The sequence below is a fragment of the Podarcis pityusensis genome (genome assembly GCF_964106645.2).
Source record: "Podarcis pityusensis genome assembly, chromosome: 2".
NCBI classification, from domain to species: Eukaryota; Metazoa; Chordata; class Lepidosauria; order Squamata; family Lacertidae; genus Podarcis; species Podarcis pityusensis.
In genome coordinates, this window is record NC_138029.1 from 8914212 (window position 1) to 8925722 (window position 11511).

The following is an 11511-nucleotide window of genomic DNA, read 5'->3' on the forward strand; positions in this document are numbered from 1 at the left end:
ACATAATGGGCAGTTCTATTCTGCCATTTTTTCTGGAGAGCAAGGAGTTCCTTCTGAGAGCAGCCATTGAGTGTGGGCTTGGGGTGTGCTGTAATGAGAAGTTGCAGCAGCCACCACAAAGGAGGATCTGACAATCCCTCTTGGCTTTGAAGGGGAAGTGGGGAAGAGAGAGAACTCCATTTTCACAATGCTGTTTGTTTGCTGGGTTGTTCCATGTTTCTCTAGCACAGACATAGGCAAACTTGGCCCTCCAGATGTTTTGGGACTACAATTCCCATCATCCCTGACCACTGGTCCTGTTAGCTAGGGATGATGGGAGTCCCAAAACATCTGGAGGGCCGAGTTTGGGGTTGCCTGCTCTAGCACCTGGTCTGGTGATGGTCTCAAAAAAAAAAGTCATTCTAAAAATTCATGGATGGGCAAGTCTCTCATTGACTAACTAGTATTTATTAATTTATTCCATTTATATCCTGTCCTTCCTCCCCATGAGAGCCAAATGAGCTTAGCTAAATAAACACGTATGCTTAATAACCTGTCTGAAAATGGTTGATGCCAAAGACAGGGTTTTAATCTCGCTTTAAACAATAGGGCTGTGATGAAAAACACTGGAATTAAGATGTTTCTGGCTCTTGTTTTTTGGAGGGGGCAAGTGAGTCTGCAGAACTCCAACAGGGTGATTTTGTTTGTGGGGTGGCCATATTCACAGTGTTTTGGCAGCGGTGAGGTATGCTGACCATGGTGCTAAGGATAAGGAGAGCCTTTTAAAAAAATAAACAATAAACTTCCAGAATTGGGGGAAATGTCAAATGAGCCACAATTCTTCACCACAAACATGCTTATGGGATATTCTGGCCTTCAGGGGAGTGCAGGAAGCTGTAGCCACTCTCTGACCACCCAGAAGAACTCCTGTCTTGTCCCCTGGCTGCTGCTGTCCATGGTAGCAGCAACAGGAGTTAACATTTTCCTTGTTAATGGTCATTTGCCACAAACAACAACAACAAAAACCTGACTTGAGTAGCAGATATTTTCCCCACAGTCAGGAGGGGAGAGGATGCTTTTGCTATGGTAAGTGCACCCCCCTTACTTCAGAAACACTGCAAATATTTCCCCTCCTCCACCCCCAAAACCAATTAACTTTGTCCCCAGCAAATACCAGGCAAATTTCAAGAGGGGCATTTGGTGCTGCCCCAAAGAATTGCATATTCCTAGAGTGCTGGACTTCCTTGGAAGCCTTGTGAGCTATAGGTAAAAGAGTAAAGGGACCCCTAACCATTAGTTCCAGTCGCAGACCTCTGGGGTTGTGGCGCTCATCTCGCTTTACTGGCCGAGGGAGCCAGCGTACAGCTTCCGGGTCATGTGGCCAGCATGACTAAGCCGCTTCTGGCAAACCAGAGCAGCGCACGGAAACGCTGTTTACCTTCCCTCCAGAGTGGTACCTATTTATCTACTTGCACTGCGTGCTTTCGAACTGCTAGGTGGGCAGGAGCTGGGACCGAGCAACGGGAGCTCACCCCGTCGCGGAGATTCGAACCGCCGACCTTCTGATCGGCAAGCCCTAGACTCTGTGGTTTAACCCACAGTGCCACCCACGACCTTGAGCTATAGGTAAAGGTAAAGTTACCACTGCCCATACGGGCCAGTACAACTTCTGGGTCATGTGGCCAGTATGACTAAGCCGCTTCTGGCGAACCAGCGCAGCACACGGAAACGCCGTTTACCTTCCCGCTATAAAGCGGTACCTATTTATCTACTTGCACTTAGGGGTGCTTTCGAACTGCTAGGTGGGCAGGAGCTGGGACCGAAGGACGGGAGCTCACCCTGCCGCGGGGATTCAAACCGCTGACCATGCGATCGGCAAGCCCTAGGCGCTGAGGTTTTACCCACAGCTCCACCCACGTCCCGCTGAGCTATAGGTACAGTGGTATAATATCCATAAATCACACTCTGTGAGGATACAGGGAAAATCTATCAGCTTTGTGTTCTCCTTTTCTAATTGCTCATAGGAATCTCTCCTACTTCTCTTAGGGATAGAATACTGGGCTTGGATGGGCTTTGGAGTGATCTAAGGCAATGCTCTTCAATTCCTTCTTTTTTTAGGATCACCTCCTTAAAAATGTGGCATCTAACAAATGTCTGTCTGCAAGGGGAGAGCATCCTTCCATGGCTTCCTGCAACTCTGCAGATCCCCATCAGCTTTGGTACTTCAGCTAAGCAATCCTGGCCAAGACCACGTAGCCTGTTGCCAACGTCCTCTTGTGAAAGTTTCTGTTCTCTTAACTCCACTACCAAGAAGACAGAGGGCAAGTTCAGAGAAAGAAGGGAACCCAGTCAAATATGCTGCGTAATCACACTTGACTTACAAAACACTTTTGTGCCTTTGTGGGATGGGATGGTCAAAGAGGACACAGCAAACCGTTGGTGTATCTTTAGTTCTTTTTAATTAAGTAAAATTCCAAGCTGGTGAGTTTGCCCTTTAGAGTACCATAAGTATTGTCAATCAAAGCTCCATATTGTGAGACGGACAACAACGGTGGTTTTATTTTGCAGTAGATTTAAAGGGGGGGGCCTTGATAGGATGTAAAATATTTTTTTCCCTCTTAACTTTTGTATGCTGTGAGCAGCATAGAAAGTAGCAGCTTGCGGAGCTGCAGAGCCTGTCCTAAGAAATAGTTTACCTGTGGGATAGTTTAGAAAATAACTGATGCCAAAGATAAGAATGACTTTAAACTCTGTTACATAGGAAAAGCATCTTCTGACCACACGGAGACTGTGGAAGGAGAAACTGCATTGTAAAGACTTTGGGGGGACATTTCTAAGAGTTTCTCAGCTGTGTTCCCCCCCCCCCAAAGATCTTGCACACTGATGCCGGTGGGCAGTGCAGAAACTGTTGCCCCCCCCCCCCAAGTTTCAGTAGGTTAGGACTGCATTTTACAATAGTGGAACACTGGAGTGTGGTATTGTTTTGTGGCTGAAATCTTCACCTCTTTGCACAGCCCCTTGCCAGTGCCTTACCTCGTCAGGCCTCTCACCATCGTGCTGCAAATAAGTCTTTCTCTCTTTTTTAAAGCATCCTCAAGGCAGCTTAATCCCTTTACCAAAGAGGGGAGATGTACTCCCTGGACCTCAAGCAAAGGAATGATGGAAGGGTAGCATTTTTGCTAGGCCCTTCCTTACGACTCCCAGGGACCTGGTGTGCCTTTCTGATCGCTGCAATCCAGACCTCCAGAGGCCTTTGACATGAACTTGACCCCTTCCCCACCTGTTTGTGTAGTCTGCACGGTTTGACAACTTCCTGATCCTCTCATTACCTTGATTGTACACTGCGATGCCTTAGAGCGAGGAAAGCTGCTAATGTGCCTATATTTTTTAAGACCAGATGGAGAAGCTGCTTGCTTTGAGGGAACAGATGCTGCAGAAACCTGCAGAATCACCTTCATGGATGGGATTGTTGAGACTACCCAACAGGGAATGAGTGTGTGCGTGCCTGTCTTTACAAAAACACCTGCTGAAGTAAATTAGTACATGATATACTGCTAGTTGCAGTTGCCTGATGGAGCAAAACCCTGTCTTCCTCATTTGTTTTGTATGCTGTTAAGAAAAATTAGCTTATTTGTTTTTTGGGTGTCACTGGAGGTGGGGTTTTTTATTTTTTCCCCCAAATGCAAGCCCAAGATGCTGTTCAGCCACAAAGCAGCAGCTTCGTCGTGACTTCACAATGAGCCTCTTCTTATCCATAGCTCGATTAGCTATTGCACTGTCCATTTAATGCAAAGTGTAGAGATGAATTTGAAGGAAAATGTACCTCTAGAACATCCTAAGAATTGGGTGTTTTTGAGCACACTACACTTTAAAAGCCGTTTGTTTGTGGGGTTTTTTGAAGAAAGACCAAAGGTGCTGACTGTTTCCCTAGATTTTGAATGCAGAGGTGACATTGGTTTTCCCATTGTGTTCATTTCCAGGAAGGCTTTAGCTGAAAGGCAAAGACCTGCCTTGGTAAATTACAACTGGAAATAATAAAACTTAAAATTCTATTTTACAAGAGAATCTTGTGTGACTTTGCTTCCTTTCAAATTGCTCTTGAACAGTGTGTGTGTGAGAGAGAGAGAGAGAGAGAGAGAGAGAGAGAGTGTTAAATAGCAGGCTAATGTTGGAAGCTGCTTTTGAGAAAAATATTAGCTTCAAGTCTTCCCTTTGATCAGTCCTCATGTTTTAAGTGTACTCTGTATAAATATGCTGGACTCCAAAAAAATTTTAAAAAAAAGAATTTTATTTTGGCTGGGTATATCAGACCCCATGGAAGTTGGGTGTTGCTCCCTTACTGCCACACAACGAACTTTTTAATTGCTTCTGAGTATTTCATATCTTGAGTCAAACATTGGAGGATATTTATACATAAGCCATTGGGGTCTGTGGAGAGATTCCAAACTGGCAACCATTTTCCTGCCCTTTTATCTCCAGAACCATTAATTTTCATGCGGTTGCCAGTGACCACAACATTTATCAGCAAAAGGGCACAGGACAATATATGTGTGGGACGTATTTTCATACATCCAAATAAGAACAGCAGCAATGATGCTGCAAAGTGTTGTTCTGGAAATATTGCCCAGTCACATAATTTTGCACCACTAAGCAAGAGAATTCACATAATGTCTGGGATCCAAAAAGCTGGTTTAGGCACACCCAAGAGTTTGGGCAGGCCCTGGGGTTTTCAAATTTGTTTTTTTATTTATTGGAACAGCAAGCTGCAATGCTTCTGAAAGATCTGCTTTCTGAAGGTTCTTCGTTTCCAAAACCAATTAGCCATATGGTGTGTCTTTTTGAACTGCCCATGGGGTGGTTGGTAGCAAGTAGGATCAGTTTGCATAGGTCTAGGTAGACAAGGCTGTATATTGTCTCCCTGCTTATTTAACTTATATGCAAAATTCATCATGCGAAAGGCTGGGCTGGATGAATCCCTAGCCGGAATTAAGATTGCCGGAAGAAATATCAACAGCCTCAGATATGCAGATGACACAACATTGATGGCAGAAAGTGAGGAGAAATTAAAGAACCTTTTACTGAGGGTGAAAGAGGAGAGTGCAAAATATGGTCTGAAGCTCAACATCAAAAAAACGAAGATCGTGGCCACTGGTCCCATCACCTCCTGGCAAATAGAAGGGGAAGAAATGGAGGCAGTGAGAGATGTTACTTTCTTGGGCTCCATGATCACTGCAGATGGTGACAGCAGCCATGAAATTAAAAGACGCCTGCTTCTTGGGAGAAAAGCAGTGACAAACCTAGGCAGCATCTTAAAAAGCAGAGACATCACCTTGCCAACAAAGGTCCGTATAGTAAAACCTATGGTTTTCCCAGTAGTGATGTATGGAAGTGAGAGCTGGACCATAAAGAAGGCTGATCGCCAAAGAATTGATGCTTTTGAATTCTGGTGCTGGAGGAGACTCTTGAGAGTCCCATGGACTGCAAGAAGATCAAACCTCTCCATTCTGAAGGAAATCAGCCCTGAGTGCGCACTGGAAGGACAGATCGTGAAGCTGAGGCTCCAATACTTTGGCCACCTCATGAGAAGAGAAGAGTCCCTGGAAAAGACCCTGATGTTGGGAAAGATGGAGGGCACAAGGAGAAGGGAACGACAGAGGACGAGATGGTTGGACAGTGTTCTCAAAGCTACCAGCATGAGTTTGAGCAAACTGCGGGAGGCAGTGGAAGACAGGAGTGCCTGGCGTGCTCTGGTCCATGGGGTCACGAAGAGTCGGACACGACTAAACAACAACAACAAGGTAGACATATTGCTCAGACAACAGCCCCATGTAGAACATTAGAAGAACCTTCTAGATCAGGCCAGGGGCCCATTCAGTCCAGCATCCTGTTTTCACAGTGACCAACCAGATGCCTAAGCAGAATCTATCTGCAGTTTCCAGCTGGCATTCAGAGGCATTACTGCCTCTGACTAGTAGCCATTGATAGCTCTCCCCATGAATTTTTCATCTGGGGGGACCTCAGATTGGGGAATGACCGCAGTGGGCACTAGCAGATGACGCATGAGGAAAGAGACATGGGACAGTCATGAGCAGTCCACAACATCTCAATACAGTCGTACCTTGGAAGTCAAACGGAATCCAGAAGTCCATTTGACTTCCAAAACGTTCGGAAACCAAAGCGCAGCTTCTGATTGGCTGCAGGAGCTTCCTGCAATTGGACGCCCCATCAGACGTTTGGCTTCCAAAAATAGTTCACAAACCGGAACAACCATGTCCGGGTTTGCAGCGTTCAGGACCCAAAATGTTCGAGAACTGAGCTGTTCAAAAACCAAGGTACGACTGTACTAGTTTTTAGTGTGGTCTTTGCTCCAATCTGATACGTGTTTTGGACAGTAGGTTGTCCATTTGGACACCTCTCAAGGTATCGTGACCAATTCTTTTCATGGTGGTTCCTGAGATAAAGGAGCAGGTTTTTGTCTACGTTTACATACAATTAGGTGCCATATTGAATCAAGATGGCAGATTGAGCCTTTCAAAACTGCACTGATTTCTCCCTCCCCTCCAATTCCCAAGCTACACCAGCTACGAGGCTGCTAGTGGCTTTGTAAAAATATATACAGAGGGTTATGAAGTCCAAGAGAACTTGGGGGGGGGGGGAACCTGTGCACATCTCTTGCAGGTAACAGCAAAAAATTGCTTTTCTTTACTTAGCTTCTGGTTACATGGGTATGGCTTTTGATCACGTTAGGAATTATGGTTACTCACCTCTGTTCCCTCTGAAGAAGCATGAAGTATAGTTAAAAATAAATGGGTTGTTCCTCTTTTCTGAACTGTCTTGGAAGAAAGCTCTGTTGTCCCTTCTTTTCTCACATCTCCACCTGGTGTCACCGCCCCTTGGCAGCTGTGACATTGGCACTGCTTCATCTCTCTCAAAGTGCAAGGGCAGATCTACACACAGGGAGGCAGGAAACACTATAATAAGCCAGAAATTAAATTGTTATACCAAAAGAAAAAAAGCGCTATGTAAAATAGCAAATAATTTTTTTTTTGCTCTCCAGTGCCATCTGGTGTTGCATGTTTATAATGCATTCAAAGCGCTGTTGTTTTTTTTACTAATGTAGCTAAGTCCCAAGTCTCAACAGGCTACATGCAGCTTGGTGCTTTACCTCCATCTGGTCAGATCCTGCCCAACAATAATCCCTGTTACATCTCTGGCAGGGGGAGGACCCAGAGTTAGAGGTGCTTCTACTATAGCTCCTACAACGTACTAGGGCCTGGTTTCGAGACTGCGCCTCTGGCCAATCTTAGCTCAAACTTTAGAATGTGCTCACTAGTCCCCCTAATGCCCCAGCTAAGGTGGTTGCTGTTGTACAATAAATCCAAAGTCACAACAATTGGCTATGAATGAAGGCGGGCTGAAACTGGTGGATTCTAACCTACCCAAAAGCTTGCCTGAAGAAAGCAACAAGAGGAAGGACTTGTAAGGCTGGGGGCAAGAGATGTGAGGACTCCTAGAGCCCAACTGCCTCCTTCCCAAAACTGCTGCCCCCCACCCAGGAGCCCCTGTCCACTGGCTGGGAGAAACTGGGGGGGGGGGGGGCTCCAGGATCACATCAGAAGCTTGCTGTTTCATTTTGCTTTGTCACGAAGAGCCTCTGCACTACAAACTTTGCTAAGTTTAACTGCCATGGTTTACCACCCCCAAGTAACTGTTATGACTTGTCTTTTTTATTTAAAAAAATATATATTCAGTTTTACAATATACATTAGAATTTAAACAATAATCATTAACATATAGGATTCCCCCCCCTCCATGGTTTGCATTGTCAAATGTTTCTACTGCATTTTATAATTGCTCCATTTTTCTTAAAAACCCTTTTTTACCTTAGTTTTTCATAGATTACAAGTGTTGCTATGAACCTGCCAAAGTTTTTAGTTGTTTTCAGTGTTCTCTTAGATAACTTATAATTTTCCCCATTCCTTGTTAAAGTTTCTATCTTCTTAGTTTCTGATTTTCCTGGTCATTTTCACCATTTTAGCTTGGTCCATCATCATTATCATGATTTGTCTTTTTAAAAAATAAAAAAGGTGCCCAGCATTCTTCACAAAATGCAGATATTCTACTGGCAATCTATCAACTTATGTGAGGAGGAGGTAAGGATCTTGAGCCCCTGAATACAACCCATAGGTCAAGGTGTGGACTAACATAAAACACAACTTTCATCTGCAGAGATGCTCAACTTGTTTGCTGCTGTACAACCTCAAGCCTTTGTCTGCTCCCACAACTACAGTTCCTTTTACCCCAACCCTGGGTGTTGGTGGGTTGTTGGTTTTTGGCGGCTTCTTCTTCTTCTTCTTCTTCTTTAATAGTGTTTGACTTCATAAGAATTTTTTCCCCCTGTAAGTTCTTCTTTCAGGTAACTTCCTCAAACCAAACTAAATTTGTACCGGAGGTTAATGCCATTTCCCAGCAAGTTCCGATGGTGGAAAACTGCAACCTCACAGAAAAATAAGACTGTATATTGGACTACTTTGTTCCTTCTTTATTTTGTAGAACAGTGGTACCTCGGGTTAAGAACTTAATTCGTTCTGGAGGTCTGTTCTTAACCTGAAACTGTTCTTAACCTGAAGCACCACTTTAGCTAATGGGGCCTCCCGCTGCCGCCGTGCCTCCACCATGCGATTTCTGTTCTCATCCTGAAGCAAAGTTCTTAACCCGAGGTACTATTTCTGGGTTAGCGGAGTCTGTAACCTGAAGCATCTGTAACCTGAGGTACCACTGTAGTTGATTCTATACAGCAGTTGATTGTACATAGACTCTAAAATCAATATATCAGTAATATAGGGAAATTGCAAAATGACCATATCTGAACAAGTCATCACAAGCTTTCTGTTTTTGGGGTGGTACCTAGAGCTGTCTATGCATGAGTGGAACAGACTTCTGCTTGCACAGTGGGACTTCACCTTCCTTTCCTTTCCCTGCAGCACCCCCATACCAGCAAAATCTTTTCCAAAGAGTTAGGAGGGACCGTCCTCTAGAGCACATTTGGGGGGCAAGGCAGGGGGGAGGGGGAAAAGGTGAAGTCCCATTGCATGAGCAGAAGTCTGCTTGTGAAATGTTGGGTTCTACCCAATATGGTTTGTCTTGCAATTCCCCCTCCCTACATACTGGAAGTTTCTGAGCAACCTTATTATCAGTAATCTCTTTCATTACAATACACACAAAGCAAAAAGCACACAAAATATGCAAAGCTATTTCCCAACCCAAATTCATAAAGGCATCAAAATTATATTGATGCATATGTGTGTATCATATGCATTAATATAATTTTGACGCCTTTATGAATTTTGACTGATTATTAAAAATACTATAAAATTCCAAGAACAATTTTTGTGGGGTTTTTTAACATCTTTATTCCATTCCTCCTTCAAAGGGCTCCCCTAATTTATCCTCAGAACAACCCTGTGAGAAAGGTTTAGGCCATGGGTAGGCAAACTAAGGCCCAGGGACCGGATCCAGCCCAATCGCCTTCTAAATCTGGCCCGTGGACGGTCGGGAATCAGCATGTTTTTACATGAGTAGAATGTGTCCTTTTATTTAAAAATGCATCTCTGGGTTATTTGTGGGGCATAGGAATTCGTTCATTTTTCTTCTTCAAAATATAGTCCGGCCCACCACATGGTCTGAGGGACAGTGGACTGGCCCCCTGCTGAAAATGTTTGCTGAGCCCTGATATAGGCTGTGAGGTTGTGACTGACCCCAGGTTACACAATGAGCTTCCTGGCTGAGTGGGAATTTGAACACGAGTCTCACCATTCCTAATCCAACGCATTCTAACCACTAATTTACCCTGGTTCTATTGTTCAAATATTCAGCAAATCAACCGTCTAAGTCAAACCGCTATTTCCATTACTTTTGGTGGACAATTCCCCAAACCCTCAACATTCTAATTCTCTTCTCCCTGCATTTTAGAAATGAGTTTATTAAAATAACTATATGGCCAGTGTCCTCCCAAAAGTGAGCAATTAAGATTCTTTTGGCTATTAACAGCTGAAATAAAGGCTCACTCTGCTGCTTTGTGCCAAGAACCTCCAAAATTCTAACACCAGAAAGGTGAAATAATTCCTGTTTCTGCTGCTCCTAATATTTGACTCCAAACATCCAGGTTGAACGTAAACAAGTACACAAACGATATCTGATTTCTGTCAACATCAGTACAGCTGCTACTAAAACCTTTCCTTTTTAAGAGAGCTTTTCCCCTGAAGGGTGAGTTGCCCATTTTCTACTGTACATTACATAGAATTTAGGTTCCTTCTGATAATCTATTTATTGAGCATTCATCCGGATTTGCATGCACAAATCTTATACAGGCATTAGGTTATAGATGCTCTTTACTAAACTTTTGTTCTGACCTGTTACATGAAAAGGAGCCTTCATCCTATATTCCTCCAGATCTGCTTGCTTGGTGTTTTATACATCTTCCAGTTAGTCGTTTGTTCATTCCACACTTTCCAGTGCTCTGAGCCCATTAAAGGTAAAGGTAAAGGGACCCCTGACCATTAGGTCCAGTCGTGGCCGACTCTGGGGTTGCGGCGCTCATCTCGCTTTACTGGCCAAGGGAGCCGGCGTACAGCTTCCGGGTCATGTGGCCAGCATGACTAAGCACTTCTGGCGAACCAGAGCAACACACGGAAACGCCGTTTACCTTCCCGCCAGAGCGGTATCTATTTATCTACTTGCACTTTGACACGCTTTCGAACTGCTAGGTTGGCAGGAGCTGGGCCTGAGCAACGGGAGCTCATCCTGTCGCGGGGATTCAAACCGCCGACCTTCTGATCGACAAGCCCTAGGTTTAACCCACAGAGCCACCCGCGTCCCATTAATCCACTTTAATTGTGCAAACCTAAATTTCCCAGAATGCACTTTGATCTCTTCCACAGAATGCTGACAGAAAGGCACCCTTGGTATACTGTAATTTGATGTTGTTTGGAACATTATTACTTTTTAGATAGTTGTGTATACATTCTTTCTACTATGAACATAAAGAAAAAATTATGAGAGAGAGAGAGATATCTGTCCTATACCACCTTTGAAACATTTTTTGGAAATAAATAAAGCAAGCAAGCAAGCAAGCAAGCACTGAGAGACATTTCTAGGCACAAAGCCTTATCCAGAATTTGACCTTTCTGGCCTAATCTAGCAATTCATTTTTCTTCCACCTTATTTTCCGGCATTTGTACCTAGGTCTTCACTGCAAGGCCACAAGGCAGATTGCAACATATCGCACAATAATAAAACGTGTTTCAATCCGCACTTCATCCATTTCAAAATACTTCACATTTCCAAGAGTAAAACAGCCATTAGAACACTTGCTTTGCAGAAGAAGAGGATGTGAGTGTACCTCACGGTCTCAGAGTTGCAAAATAACTTTGAAACGGATGAAATGCCGATTTTAACAAGTTGCTGCTGCTCTGTTCCTGTGAAGAAAGCCTCGCTTACCCAGCGTTCAGCTGAGGAGACACACACGCCCCA

The 11511-nt window shown here is 44.2% G+C and overlaps 1 protein-coding gene across 3 annotated transcripts in view; it reads left to right on the forward strand.

The window, feature by feature from the left end:
- GALNT6 (polypeptide N-acetylgalactosaminyltransferase 6) overlaps positions 1 to 4044 on the forward strand; it is a 64509-nt gene extending 60465 nt beyond the window's left edge. For all 3 annotated transcript variants that reach the window (XM_080994610.1, XM_080994609.1, XM_080994611.1), the window contains exon 11: positions 2098 to 4044. In XM_080994610.1, the coding sequence (XP_080850736.1) occupies positions 2098 to 2211 (114 nt within the window). In that variant the 3' untranslated portion in view covers positions 2212 to 4044. The remainder of the gene's footprint in view (positions 1 to 2097) is intronic.
- Positions 4045 to 11511: the final 7467 nt, after the last annotated feature.